General features: G+C 57.0%; 1 protein-coding gene across 1 annotated transcript in view; it reads right to left on the bottom strand.

Moving 5' to 3' along the window:
* The window catches only part of SHANK3 (SH3 and multiple ankyrin repeat domains 3), a 673,138-nt gene extending 660,527 nt beyond the window's left edge, over positions 1-12,611 (bottom strand). Inside the window, exon 1 of the mRNA XM_050953559.1 lies at positions 12,533-12,611. Coding sequence (XP_050809516.1) covers positions 12,533-12,595 — 63 coding nt within the window. The 5' untranslated portion in view covers positions 12,596-12,611. The remainder of the gene's footprint in view (positions 1-12,532) is intronic.
* Between the last annotated feature and the right edge of the window lie 3,045 nt (positions 12,612-15,656).

Below are 15,656 nucleotides of genomic sequence, written 5' to 3'. Positions count from 1 at the left end.
GAGGCTCCTTAAGACAGGGCACTTACGCAATGGAGACACTGCCTGACCCCCATGTCACAGCAAAGACCTTTCCAGCAGCTGGAAGAAATTCTAAAAGAAGGATAGTGACATCATCACAGGGCCTCTCTTCCCCGCCCCACACATCTCAACACCTGGAAGCATGTCTGGAAGACAAAGACTTTGACCTGGGGAGATTGATCCCAGTTGGGAAGGGAATCCAGCCTGTGCAGTGAGAACCGTGCACTGCCAGTAACATCTACTAGGGTAAGAGACTGATGGATTCAAATCTTGCTTACTTTGTAGAATTTAGACTGCAAATTTATTTTGTTTCTTATGTAACCAACTTTGATTTCTATGCCTATTACTTACAATTATTTAAAATCTATATTTTTGTAGTTAATAAATCTGTTTTATATTTGAGCTAAAACAGTGTGCTTTTGGTTGAAGTGCTTAGGGAATCTCATCTCAGATGACAAAGGCTGGTGCATGTCCACTTTCCTTTGTTGAAGTAGCAAACTAATTAATTAGTTTGCACTGTCCAAGCGAGTCTTGAGCAGTGTAAAATGGTATATTGCTGGGGATGGGGTGATTGGCTGGTGCTTCTCTCTGTATAATTCAGTGGCTCAGGGAGCATTCATGCAATTTAATTGGGCGTGGGTCTCCACATGCTGACTGCTCAGTGATGACAGCACCTGGAGGGGTTTTACTGCTCATCACTGGCATAGCATTGTGTGAGACAGCTCAGGCTGAAAAGTTAAGGGGGCACAGTGGTCCCACAGTTCCAGGTTGTACCCCTGGGATCCCATCACAATCAGCTACTAATATTATTTCATACAGAGAAAAATGCAATTCCTTGCAATTAAATAGTACCATGTATCTTTATGAATTACACAAGTTTATGTTTGTAGTGTTGTTGTAGCCATGCTGGTTCCAGGCTAAGAGAGAGACAAGGTGAGTGAAGTACAAACTTTATTTGACCAGCTTCTGTTAGTGAAAAAGACAAGCTTTTAAGCTCCAAAGAGCTGAAACCCAAGAAGAGCTCTGTGGAGCTTGAAAGTTATTGAACCAACTTCTGCTGGTGAAAGAGACAAACTTTCGAGCTCCCCAGAGCTTCTCCTCTAGTCTTGAAAGCTTGTCTCTTTCATCAACAGAAGTTGGTCCAATAAAAGATATTTTCTCACCCGTGTTGTCTCACTGTTTATGTGGTAAGTCTTTCTCTCTCTACGGTCTGCATTTTTATCAGTTAGGCCCATAGTGAGCTCTGTGCAGGTGCAAGGATCCTCCAACAGATCATTACTGACTAAGGCTTTTATCAGTACCAATCTGGTCGATATCCTCTTTTCAACCAAGATCAGAGTTTACAAAGGTGCAATACTGGGAACGAAGAAGTTCATTGCAAAGCTAACGTGGCTGTGAATTTAAGTGGGCTGTGTATACCAGCACATTCTCACTCTTACTCTCTGACAGACATTTAACCTGCAATAAATTGTAAGTATGATCTCCAATGTCCTTTTCATATAAGCTATATCCATAGGCTCAGTATAGCTAGGCATTTAAGCTGCACTCACCATGGTCTCCTCACTCCTAGCATGTCTCATACACAGAGCTGCACACAGCACTTCAAGATGCTACAAGAATGTTTGTAAGGCTGTAGAAAAAACCCTGCACGATACGCTATGTACTGTTTGAAAAACCGTATGTGACTGTGTAATTAAACACTGTTCAGTCACGAATGCTCAAGAGGGGGCAGGGTTACAGGAAGGCTCAACAGGAAACCTTAACTTTGGCATTTGAGTGTTTAAGTGGGAAGCTTTAATGATGCAGAAATGTGCGTTGTGTGAAATTTCCTCAATTCTCTCTTTCCCCTTTTTATTTTTTTGAATAAAGATACATGACAGGGAACTATGTTAAAAGGAAAAGAACATTAAAAGAAGGAGCTTTGCTCTCCAGGACTTGAGAGCTCTGCTTGCAAAGACCTGGTGAGACAACGGGTATTTAGGCATTGTGATGCTGAGCATTTCAATGCTTCATTTTTAGGCAACTAGAAAAATCACAGGAACAGGCTGCAGTTTGCAAAGCCTGTTAGGTGCCTAGTCTCCCTGCACAAAGCATGGGGAGAGATAGGCACCGTAAGGTATGATTCAGAGAAGCCAGCACACTAGGCAGGTAGCTGCTTAAGATAGCCAGTGAGAGATTCCAATGAAAAGCATGTTTTAAGCTCCTCCCCCTCAGGGATACAGGCACCTAGATCCAGGCTGCAGGGAGGCACCTATCTCTGCTAGAGATTCATGAACAGGAACCCCACTCCACACACGTGGCTGCAATGGAGGGTGATGTGCGAGGAGGGGATGCAGAGTGTGTTGCATGTGCGTTTGGCAGCCAGGCAGCGTGGGCACCTAAGCCACTTCTTGTAAGAATGATGTAAGCAGACACCCAGCTCCAAGCGAAACGGCCAGAGCAAGAGAAGGAGGTGGTGGTAATGACTGCCCTTTGGTTAGAGCAATCAGCTGAGACGTGGGAGACCCAGGTTCTCCCCCTTCTGCTTGATAGGGAGAAAGGATTTGTACAGATGTCTCCCACCTCTACGGAGAAAGCTCTAAGCACTGGGCGATGGGGATACTCTGATGTGGGACTCCCTCACTCTCTCCCATTGAAGTTGTTCCAGTTTGAATAAATAATTGAGGAGGGACTGGAGCAGGGGGACTGGACCCTGCTCTGCCACCTCCCAAGTGGGCACCCGAACCACCAGGCTATAGAGTCTTTCCCTCCCTAATACTTACAGTCAAGCCTCCCCGGCCCTGACGAACCCAAGCCACAACCTAAGCACCCATGTCCACATGGCTGTTTTTAGCAGGTTAGGGGCTGGCTCTTGGCTGCAGTGCAGGCATGCCCATAGTGACGGGCTCAAGGAGATCAATCTATTTAGCTTAACAAAGAGAAGATTAAGTGGTAATCTGATCATAGTCTGGAAAGCTCATACATGGGGAACAAATATTTGATACTGGGCTCTTCAATGTAGCACAGAAAGGTCTAACCCAATCCAATGGCTGGAAGCTGAAGGTAAATAAATTCAGCCTGGAAATAAGGGGTACATTTTTAACAGTGACAGTTATTACAGAAGAACACAAGAATGGACCATACTGGGTCACACCAAAGGTCCATCAAGCCCAGTATCCTGTCCTCTGACAGTGGCCAATGCCAGGTGCCCCAAAGAGAATGAACAGACAGGTTACCATCTGACTGGGGACACCATTCCTGCCCAGCCTGGCTTATAGCCATTGATGGACCTATCTTCCATGAATCTATCCAGTTCCCTTTTAAACCCCGTTATAGTATTGACCTTCACAACACCCTCTGGCAAGGAGTTCCAGAGGATGACAGTGCGCTGAGTGAAAAAACACTTTCCTGTGTTTGTTATTAACCATTGGAACAATTTACCAAGGGTGGTGGTGGATTCTCCACCACTGACAATTTTTAAATCCAGACTGAATGTTTTTCTAAAAGCTTGGATCTAGGAATTATTGTTGAAAAATTCTATAATCTGTGCTACATGCAGAAGGTCAGATTGCAATTGTCCCTTGAGGCCTTGGAATCTCTGAAAAAGATCAAAAGCTTAATCCCCTCAGCAGGAAAGGCCTGAATGAATTTCTCAATCACTATGGAACAGCAGAGACGGCATTCAAACGTGGTTCATCAGGACAGGAATTAGCAATTCCTACTCACACTGAAACAGCCTGGGTCACACACGCTATTCATCGGCCTGAGACTCCTTGAGCTGATCCTAAGAGGCCCAGAACACTGAAGCTACAGACAAGAAATCAGCAAATATGACAGTCACATTTCTAGAGCACCCATCGTCGCTCCCAGTAGTCCTGTGACCCTTCGCACTGGAGTCCAGCTCTTAGCCCCTAAGAGTGCCTCCCCAGAGCCATCTTGGTTACAGATCCTCAACATTTCTGAAATGCAAGGGGTGACCCTGAGGAGAGCTGTGGCCACCTCCTGCTCCTTGCTCCAGTCCTGCAAGGTCCAGAGTCGTTGCCAATGACATCGGCTGCCATGGACAGTTCTGGATCTCTGGTTACCTGCAGCTCCTGAGAGATGTAGACTTGTTTGCACTGAAGCGGCAGTACCAAAAGGAGCTTGTCCACAGATCAGGGTCGCCCCCACAAACTGCTTTTTGTCTTTCATCCCAATTTAGCATCTTCCCGCTAAGGGGACTGTCTGTTCTTGATTCAGCCTGCTTCCTCTCCCTGTCTGTGTTAATTGTCCCCAGCTGGCCCTCCTACCTGCTCTCTGGCTCAGAGTCTCCCATAAACCTAGGGGTAGGGACTTAGCTGGCAATCTGAGCAACCCCTTCCTTCTGTGTGTTCCTTCACAACACCCTCTGGCAAGGAGTTCCAGAGGATGACAGTGCGCTGAGTGAAAAAACACTTTCCTGTGTTTGTTATTAACCATTATTATTAACCTCCGCTCTGCTGGTGATTTCAAGTGATAGAACAGGTGAGTCCTGGACAGATGGTTTCTAATCTGTCACAACATGTAACCAATTTGGTCTCTGATTTACATAGCTTTGTGTCAGATCCTGGCTGGTCGGTCTCAGAATCAAGCATTTATGCACACGGTGCTTGGTATAATGAAGCAGTTCTCCAACTGTAGGCTGGGACCCCAAAGTGGGTCGCAATCCCATTTTAAGGGGATCACCAGAGCTGGTGTCAGACTTGCTGGAGCTCGGGGCTGAAGCCAAAGTCTGAGCCCCACCATCCATGACTGAAGCCTTCAGGCTTTGGCTCCCCTGCCCTGTGCAGCGGGGCTCAGGCTTCGCTCCCCCTTCCCGGGGTCATCTAATAATTTTTGTTGTAGGAAGGGGGTAGCAGTGCAATGAAGTTTGAGAAACCCTGATCTAAAGCTTTACTGAGGTCAACAAGGCAGGATCCAGCACATCCCCTCTCCAGGAATCACTGACCCACCGGGGTCACCTCCAGGCTCCAGAGGTGACCCTGGCAATTACAGGCCAGTAAGCCTGATTTCAGTACCAGGCAAACTGGTTGAAATGATAGTAAAGCACAAAATCGTCAGACACATAGATTAACATAATTTGTTGGGGAAGAACCAACATGGTTTTTGTAAAGGGAAATCATGCCTCACCAACCTATTAGAATTCTTTGAGGGGGTTAACAAGCAGGTGGACAAGAAGAATCCAGTGGATATAGTGTACTTAGATTTTCAGAAAGCCTTTGACAGGGTCCCTCACCAAAGGCTCTTAAGCAAAGTAAGATGCCACGGGATAAGAGAGAAGGTCCTCTCATAGATTTGTAACTGGTTAAAAGATAGGAAACAAAGGTAACTGATACAGTATCAGTGATACCCCATGCCCTGCTCTAACACCCAGCTGTATCACATCCTCTCACTGATAGATACACCGAGCCCTGCTCTAACACCTGTGTATCACATCCCCTCACTGATAAGTGGTCAGTTTTCAGAATGGAGAGAGGCAAATAACGTCCCCCCAGGGGTCTGTACTGGGGCCAGTCCTATTCAAAATATTCATAAATGATCTGGAAAAAGGGGTAAACAGTGAGGTGGCAAAATTTGCAGATGATACAAAACTATTCCAGATAGTTCAGACACAGGAAGAGTGTGGAGAGCTACAAAGGGATCTCCCAAAACTGGGTGACTGGACAACAAAATGTCAGATGAAATTCAGTGTTGATGAATGCAAAGTAATGCACCTTGGAAAACACAATCCCAACTATACATATAAAATGATGGAATGTAAATTAGCTGTTACCGCTCAAGAAAGAGATTTTGGAGTCATTGCGGATCGTTCTCTGAAAACTGAATGTTGAGAAACATTAAGAAAGGGATAGATAATAAGACAGAAAATATCACATTGCCTCTATATAAATCCATGGTACGCCCACATCTTGAATACTACATGCACATGTGGTTGCCCCTTCTCAAAAAAGATACACTGGAATTGGAAAAGGTCCAGAAAAGAGCAAAAAAAATGATTAGGGGTATGAAACAGCTTCCGTATGAGGAGAGATTAATAAGACTGGGACTTTTCAGCTTAGAAAAGAGACAGCTAGTGGGTGATAGGATTCAGGTCTATAAAATCATGACTGGTTTGGAGAAAGTAGGTAAGGAAGTGTTATTTACTCCTTCTCATAACACAAGAACTAGGCGTCACCAAATGAAATTAATAGGCAGCAGGTTTAAAACAAAAAAAAAGGAAGTATTTTTTCACAGACCACACTGTCAACCTGTGCAACTCCCTGCCAGAGGATGTGGTGAAGGCCAAGACTATAACAGGGTTCAAAAAAGAACTAGATAAATTCATGGAGGACAGGTCCATCAATGGCTATTAGCCAGGATGGGCAGGGATGGTGTCCCTAGCCTCTGCTTGCCAGAAGCTGGGAAAGGGAGACAAGGAATGGATCACTTAGAATCACAGAATATCAGGGTTGGAAGAGACCTCAGGAGGTATCTAGTCCAATCCCTTGCTCAAAGCAGGACCAATCTCCAACTATTTGGAGCAATCAAATTTTTGAATTGCTTTGCTCCAGCTCCACTCCAGCTCCAGGCATAAAATCTACTGGTCCATGCTCCAGCTCCAGGCTCCGCTCCAAAGCCCTGCCTCCACACCCCAGATTTTTGACAAATGTAGGCATCTGTCCCATTTGCTCTGGCCTACTGATCCCATGGGCAAGGACAAATGGGACAAATACACACATCTGCCAAAAAAGTCGGGATGGCCGGGGCAGGGCTTAAAAAAGGGACTGTCCCCACCAAAATGGTCACCCTAGTGTGCAGGGAACCCAGACAGGAAGCTTTGCCCTGCAGGAGGCCAGGCTCTAAGTTAGGAGCCGGCTATAGAGAAACAGCACAAAACCCTTTAAAGTCACCTGGGTCCCTATTGCTCCAGGTCAGCCACAACCACATGGTGCCTGTAATATCCCAGTTCCCAGGCCCTAAAGGGTTAATTCTCAGGGTGGATGGAAGTCCACAGAGGGGCTGCCTCTCACTCTGGGTCTGTACCGTGCCTGCCACAATGGGCCCTGATCTCTGCTGGGAGCCACAGCGCTATGGCCACACACCTAGTAAACAGTAACCTCTAAACACTGCTATGGAAGATAAATGGGACTATGGGATAAGCTGCTACCTCTCCATGGGCCTTCGCTACGAAGAGCCACAGAGGGGCTCCTCCCGCACAGGACTGTCCATCAGGGACATCTCCTGCCCAGACCTGTTCACACAGCGGATGGAGCCGTACAGCTCAGCGTTGGAATCCCTGGCACTAGTGCCTTAGACTCCTCGGCGATGCTCTCCCCACTGAGACAGGTCCCACTGATTTAATAGCTCCTGCTTGCAGGAAGAGGCCCCCGAGCTGTGTGGTAGAAAAAGAAAAACCCTGTGGCTGGCTTAGAAGGGGCTGGGACAAATTTCACAAAGAATGAAGAAATCAGCAGGAATCTGTCTCAACTCTCATGAATGGGGACATCTGATGGAAATTCTGTATGGGGCAATATGGGGTAAGGCCCCAGGCAGGGCTGAGCTAACACTGAGGTGCTGGAGAGAGCTCTGCAGGGGGTGCTATAGTCCATTCCCAGCCTGTGAGAATGCAGGACATTGCTGGGTGATAATGTGGGGGTGCCATGGGGCAGTATTTCAGAACTCTTTCCTTATCCCCGAGGAGAGGCAGCATCTGCCCTAGCAGACCCCACTGCTGTGCTTCCCCAGGGGTAAGGCATCACTCAGGCTGACAGTGGGTGACACGGCACAGGCAGCAGCCTGGCCTATTCAGCAGCACATTGTCTCCCACTCACCGCCCCACTGAGTTACAGCTCTGGAGTTGGCGGGTGCAGAGTCTTTGTGCTCTCAGTTCTGGGTGGAAACGGGACTGTTATCCTCCTGGTGCTGTGTGCGTGACCACACTGGGAGCTTCCTAGCTCCAGCTGTAAACACTGCCAGGTGCCTGTGCCCTGAGCCAGAGCCGAGACTGCAGAGAATTCCTCTAAACATTAACCAGGCATGTGGTGTGAGCAGACCTTGCCTGGTGGAATGCAAGCACCTCTGTGCTCTTATCAGTGCGCAGCAGCCCGTGCCCTGCACACCCCCTCGGCCACAGCTTCACATCCCTGCCTGCACGTTAAACGCCACCACCTTCCCCAGCGGGAACATCGCCACCCTGCCTCTTGGGCCTGCAGAGCTAACCTGAGCCCCAGCACCATGGGGCCAGTGGTGGAACAGCCCCATGGGCCCCATGCACAGCCTGTTCCTAGGCAGAGCTGCGGGCTCTCTGCTTCCTGCCTGTGTGCAGAGATTCTCCTTAGGGAAGGTGGTGTCTCCTTGCTTGGGCCTGTAGAGATGCACATGTTCTCTGGTGATGGGGCCAGAGCAGCACCCAGTTCTCCCCGCAGGCCTCCTGATGCACAATTGACCCTGGGGCTCACAAGAGGAGCCAGTCTGGGCAAGGTAGTGACTACCCCACTCTGGAGAGGGACTGGATCAGGGCCGGTGCAAGGATGTTTCGTGCCCTAGGTAAAACTTCCACCTTGCGCCCTCCCCCGTTCCTGAGCCCCCGCCCTGAGGCACACCCTCCCGTAGCAGCTCCCACCCTCCGCCCTGAGGCACCCCCTCGCCCTAGCTTACCCCTGCCCCGCCTCCTCCCCGAGCACGCCATCACTGCTTCACTTCTCCCACCTCCCAGGCTTGCGGTGCCAATCAGCTTAGGCACCCCAAGCCTGGGAGGCGGGAGAAGTGAAGCGGCCATGGCGTGCTCGGGGAGGAGGCGGGGCAGGGGTGAGCTGGGGTGGGGAGTTCCCCTGTGTGCCACTCCCCCCTTACTTGCTACAGGCCGCCCTCCTCGCGCTCCTGTGCCCCAGCTCACTCCGCCTAAATGCCGGCGGCGACTGGGGTGGCCGAAGATCTGGCCACTACGGTCGCTGCCAAAGAAAATGGTGCCCCCCAAATCCTAGCGCCCTAGGCGACCGCCTAGTCACCTAAATGGTTGCACCAGCTCTGGACTGGATGGCCTAGCAAGGCTCCTGCACCCCATTTCTGGGATTGTCCCCTTGCAGGGCTGCGTTAGGGCCATGCGGGGCAGCAGGAAGCTGAATGGGTGCTCATAAGAGAAGAGAGCACCAGGGAAGGGGAATAGCTAACGAGAGGTGGGCTCACCACATCCTGACAATGATGCTGAGTGTGACTCCATCATACTGACAATCCCACCGGACCATTGCTGGCGGCATCGTGTGACACAGCAGGCTCCAGGGCAGAGGCTGGCAGGCAAGAGGGGGCTGTGGCCCTACAGATCAGTTTGGGGAAGGCGGAAGGGTTAGCATGAGACAGCCAACATACAGGCTGGTGAGAGGGAGAGGTGGGGGCACCAAGGCACTCTGCACCTCCAGCCAGGAAGGGAAGGAGAGCAGTCCACAAAGGCCGTGGGAGAGCCTCCTGGCTCAGAATCCCAGCAGAGGCTCAGGCAGGAACTGCTTGGTGCCAGCAAGCGTGTGCTTAGGCTTCTCCTACAGCACAAGGTCAGTTCTCATTAAAACACAAAGTCGATTCTTCGACAGCAAAGGCAGCCAGCATCCCTTCTCTGCCTCCATAGCTCTGTCCAGCACACGGCAGATGTTCTGCAGAGCTGAGAGCACTGAGTGCTTCAAACCCTCATCTCCAAGCCCCCGCTGCTGGCTACCAGACCACAGCCTGCTAGGAGAGCTATGCAGAGTATGTTCGCATTGCAACACCCGCGGCAGCTGACAGGTTCACAGCGCTCAGGGTGCAGGGCTCTAAAACTGCAGGGTAGACACATGGGCTCATGCTGGAGCCCAGGCTCTGGGACCCTCCCACTCGAGGGTTCCCAGAGTTGGAATGTCTACGCAGCAAGTTTAGAGCCCTGCAGGCTGAGCCCTGCAAACCTGGATCAGCTCACGTGGGCCAGCCGCAGGTGTTTTATTGCAGTGTAGACACACCCTCACTGCCATGCAACACCTGGCAACCACCAGCAAAACAGGTCCCGCCTAACTAAACCCACAGACACATCGTGCCTTGGTCCAACACCCGCACTCAACTGACACCAGGCTCCATTGCCTGCCGACGCCCGGGGCCCAGCTCCATCACCCACTCTCGCTGACACCCCTCAACCAGCTCCAACACCTGCCATCAGTGACACACCGTGCCCTGCTCTAACACCCACTGTGTCACTCCATTCTCACTGATAGATACACCATGCCCTGCTATAACACCTGCTGTGTCACACCCCCTCACTGATAGATACACCGTGCCCTGCTCTAACACCTAGCTGTATCACACTCCTTCACTGATACAGCAGGTGTTAGTGCAGAACATGGTGTATCTCACACCCTCACTGATAGATACACCGTGCCCTGCTCTAACATCCACTGTGTCACACCCCCTCACTGATAGATACCCCGTGCCCTGCTCTAACATCCGCTGTGTCACACCCCCTCACTGATACACCATGCCCTGCACTAACACCCTCTGTAGCTCTCTACTCACCAAGCCCTATCTCAGCAGAATCCCTCTTTATCATGCACCGTGAGGTATCAGATCAGCGGTAACTTGTTTCAATCTGTGCTACCGTAACTCAGCTCCTCTCTTGGCTCCATTCCTCCTGCTGTCAGCGCAGGCTGCACACAGCCCTGCCTGTGCTCTGAGGCAGTAGGACGCTGCATTGACTTAGGAGCCATGTCCTAATGTGCAGCAGGCTCCAATCCCAAGCAGTTTCTTTCTCCTAAGCAGCTCTGTGCAGCCACCCAGGGCCTCTCCCACCCGCAGTACTGCCTGTCCCAGCACTGGAGCTCATTATGCAAGACCACTGCATCTTGTCAGGCAGATGCAAAGGCAAGTGAGAGCCCCAGCCCTGGAGCCAGCTGGCTGGGGCAGAATGAGGGAGAACCCGGAACCAGTCCTCACCATCAGGCACACTGCACTTCACAGGGGCACTGAGGGGATGCCAGCTCCTTCAAGTCCCCAGCTGGGACTGGCCTTGTGCTTGGCAGGCACAAGGGGCCCTGATTAGCTGGGAATTTTTACCTGGGAATTTGCTCCTGGCTTTCCAGACTCGGCAGCTCTCCCTGCCAGCAGCACTGGGGGATGGGGGGAGGTGAGCGAGCCAGAGTCCAGGGCTGAGTCCCCTGCTCCCAGGGACTGGGGCATACTCCAGGCCAGCCCTGAGGAGCCAGGCTGGGGGGATGGAGGAGACCGGGCCTGATGGAGCTTGTCATGGCCACTCTCCTGGTCCCACCACCTGGGTGTAGGGCTGGCTGCACCACTTCCAGTGGCAGGCGCGCAACCAGGCGGGGAGGGGGTTCCCCATGCCACACGCCCGGCCGGGGAGGGGGTTCCCCATGCCACACGCCTGGCCGGGGAGGGGGTTCCCCATGCCACACGCCCGGCCGGGGAGGGGGTTCCCCATGCCACACGGCCAGCCGGGGAGGGGGTTCCCCTGCCACACGGCCAGCCGGGGAGGGGGTTCCCCATGCCACACGCCCAGGCGGGGAGAGGGTTCCCCATGCCACACGCCCGGCCGGGGAGGGGGTTCCCCATGCCACACGCCTGGCCGGGGAGGGGGTTCCCCTGCCACACGGCCAGCCGGGGAGGGGGTTCCCCATGCCACACGCCCAGGCGGGGAGAGGGTTCCCCATGCCACACGCCCGGCCGGGGAGGGGGTTCCCCATGCCACACGCCTGGCCGGGGAGGGGGTTTCCCATGCCACACGCCCGGCCGGGGAGGGGGTTCCCCATGCCACACGGCCGGCCGGGGAGGGGGTTCCCCTGCCACACGGCCAGCCGGGGAGGGGGTTCCCCTGCCACACGCCCGGCCGGGGAGGGGGTTCCCCTGCCACACGCCCGGCCGGGGAGGGGGTTCCCCATGCCACACGCCCGGCCGGAGAGGGGGTTCCCCATGCCACACGGCCAGGCGGGGAGGGGGTTCCCCTGCCACACGGCCAGGCGGGGAGGGGGTTCCCCATGCCACACGCCAGGCCAGGGAGAGGGTTCCCCATGCCACACGCCCGGCCGGGGAGGGGGTTCCCCCTGCCACACGCCCAGGCGGGGAGGGGGTTCCCCATGCCACACGCCTGGCTGGGGAGGGGGTTTCCCATGCCACACGCCCGGCCGGGGAGGGGGTTCCCCTGCCACAGACCCGGCCGGAGGCAGCTGGGCCCCAGATGGACTCTGGCTGGAAGGGTCTGGGCGGGGACCCTCTCCCCTCCTCCATCCAGCTCTCACCAGCGGCTGCAGTTGGTGCAAAGTTTAGCCAGGCGGCAAGTGCTGTGTTCAGCTGGAACTGCCGCGGGGCTCCAGCAGCGCAGGGGTTAAGCAGCAGCTGTCACAGCCCCTTTGCGGGAAACTTGTGGCCAGCGGGTCCCGGGGGAGGGAGGCTGCCGGCCGGCCGGCCCCGATCCGGGGCGGCGTGGTGGTCCCGATCCGGGGCCGGGCCGGGCCAGCCGCGCAGGGAGCAGCCGGTCCCGTCCTGGTCCCGGTCCCGGTCCCGCCCCACTCACCGTCTGCTGCAGGTCGGGGATCCCGATGCGCACCACGATGGCGCTGGCGGCGGCTTCCTCCATGCGGGCCGGCGGCGGCTCGGCGCGGGGGGCCGGGGGCTCGATGGTGGCATAGGGGGTCTCGTCCCGGGGGCGGCCCGCGGGGTCCCCCGGATCCGCCTGCACCGCGCGGGGCGGGCGCGGCGGCGGCGGCAGCTGCTCTGGCGGCGGCGGCTCCGGAGTCTCATGTTTGGCGGCGGCGGGCGGCGGCGGCAGCGGCATGGTCCGTGCGGGCGGGGGGCGCGGAGGCGGCGGGGCCGCGGGACCTGGAGCCCGCACAGCGCAGCGCTGGGCCGGGAGAGAGAGAGAGAGAGTTACCGCCGGGCCGGGGCAGCGCCCCCCGCTACCCCCGGGGGGATCCCAGCCCCCCCCCAGCACTGCACCCACGGGGATACCAGCCCCCCCCCAGCACTGCACCCACGGGGATACCAGCCCCCCCCAGCACTGCACCCACCGCGGGGATCCCAGCCCCCCCCCACTGCACCCATCGCGGGGATCTCAGCCCCCTGCACTGCACCCCCTGGGATATCCCAGCCCCCCAGCACTGCACCCCCCGGGGGATCCCAGCCCCTCTGCACTGCACCCCCCAGGGGGATACCAGACCCCCCACGCACTGCACCCCCCAGGGGGATCCCAGCCCCCCCTGCACTGCACCCACCGCGGGGATCCCAGCCCCCCTGCACTGCACCCACCCGGGGGATCCCAGCCCCCGCCACACTGCACCCACCACTGGGATCTCAGCCCTCCAGCACTGCACCCCCTGGGATATCCCAGCCCCCCAGCACTGCACCCCCCGGGGGATCCCAGCCCCTCTGCACTGCACCCCCCGGGGGGATACCAGCCCCTCTGCACTGCACCCACCGCGGGGATCTCAGCCCCCCTGCACTGCACACACGAGGATCCCAGCCCCCCCACTGCACCCATCGCGGGGATCCCAGCCCCCCTGCACTGCACCCCCCCGGGGATCCCAGCGCCCCTGCACTGCACCCACCCGGGGGATCCCAGCCCCCGCCACACTGCACCCACCGCGGGGATCTCAGCCCCCCAGCACTGCACCTCTTTGGGGATCCCAGCCCCCCAGCACTGCATCCCCCCGGGGGATCCCAGCCCCCCAGCACTGCACCCCCCGGGGGGATCCCAGCTCCCCTGCACTGTACCCCCTGGGGGGGATCTCAGCCCCCCTCCAGCACTGCACCCCCCGGGGATCCCAGCCCCCCTGCACTGCACCCACGGGGATCCCAGCCCCCCCCAGCACTGCACCCCCTGGGGATCCCAGCCCCCCTGCACTGCACCCCCTGGGATATCCCAGCCCCCCAGCACTGCATCCACCCCGGGGGGATCCCAGCTCCCCTGCACTGCACCCCCCGGGGGTATCCCAGCCCCCGCCACACTGCACCCACCGCGGGGATCCCAGTCCCTCTGCACTGCACCCCCCGGGGGGATACCAGCCCCCCCACTGCACCCACCACGGGGATCTCAGCCCCCCTGCACTGCACCCCCTGGGGGATCCCAGCCCCCCAGCACTGCATCCACCCGGGGGATCCCAGCCCCCCCGCACTGCACCCCCGGGGGATCCCAGCCCCCCTGCACTGTACCCCCTAGGGGGGATCTCAGCCCCCCTCCAGCACTGCACCCCCCGAGGGATCCCAGCCCCCCTGCACTGCACCCACCACAGGGATCTCAGCCCCCCTGCACTGCACCCCCTGGGGGATCCCAGCCCCCCTGCACTGCATCCACCGTGGGGATCCCAGCCCCCTCCAGCACTGCACCCCCTGGGGGGGATCCCAGCCCCCCAGCACGGCACCCCCTGGGGGATCCCAGCCCCCCTTCACTGCACCCCCTGGGGGGATCCCAGCCCCCCTGCACTGCAACCACAGGGATCCCAGCCCCTCCCAACACTGCACCCCCTGGGGGGAGCCCAGCCCCCCTGCACTGCATCCATGGGGATCTCAGCCCCCCCAGCACTGCACCCATGGGGATCCCAGCCCCCCCACTGCACCCCCTGGGGGGATCCCAGCTCCCCTGAACTGCACCCACGGGGATCCCAGGCCCCCCCAGCACTGCACCCCCAGGGGGATCCCAGCCCCCCTGCACTGCATCCATGGGGATCTCAGCCTCCCCCAGCACTGCACCCCCTGGGGGGATCCCAGCCCCCCTGCACTGCACCCCCTGGGAGGATCCCAGCCTCCCCAACACTGCACCCCCTGGGGGGGTCCCAGCCCCCCTGCATGGCAACCACAGAGATCTCAGCCCCCCATCACTGCACCCTCTGGAGGGATCCCGGCCCCCCTGCACTGCACTCACAGGGATCCCAGCCCCCCCTACACACACTGCACCCCCTGGGTGGATCCCAGCCCCTCCACACTGCACCCCCTGGGGGGATCCCAGCACCTCTGCACTGCACCCACGGGGATCCCAGCCCCCCCAGCACTGCGCCTCTGGGGGGATCCAAGCTCCCCTTCACTGCACCCATGAGGATCCCAGCCCCCCGCCCACTGCACCCCTGCAGCATTGCACCCGCTGAGAGGGATCCCAACCCTCCTGGCACTGCACCCCCTGGAGGGATCTCAGCCCCTCCTATCACTACACCCATGGGGATCCCACCCCCCAACACTGCACTGCCTGGGGGGGATCCCGACCCTCCTGGCACTGCACCCTCGGGGGATCCCAGCCCCCTGGTACTGCCCCCCAAGGGATCCTAGCCCCCTGCTTCCCGCAGTGACTCCTGGGGAATCTCAGCCCCCTGGCACTGCACCCTCTGGGGAATCCGAGCAGTACACCCCACTGGGGATCCCCGCCCTCCTGGCACTGTGCCTTGCGGATCCCAGCCCTGCACCCCAGGGGAGTCCGAACCATCCCCATCACTTCACCCCCTCTAGGGATCCCAGCCCCACCCCAAAAGTGACCCCCAAGGGATCTCAGCCCCATGGCACTGCACCCCCTGTGAGATCACAGCACTTCACATCTGGCACTGCATCTCCAGGGGATCCCAATCCCCCATCACTGCACCCTCTGAAGAATCCCAGCACTGCACCCCAGGGGGATCCCAGCCCCTCCCCCCCAGCATTACACCCCCCCCCAGGAT

The sequence above is a fragment of the Gopherus flavomarginatus genome, chromosome 1 (assembly GCF_025201925.1).
Source record: "Gopherus flavomarginatus isolate rGopFla2 chromosome 1, rGopFla2.mat.asm, whole genome shotgun sequence".
Classification (NCBI taxonomy): Eukaryota; Metazoa; Chordata; order Testudines; family Testudinidae; genus Gopherus; species Gopherus flavomarginatus.
The sequence above is the reverse complement of the archived record's forward strand: the minus strand, read 5'-3'. Positions and strand labels throughout refer to the sequence as shown.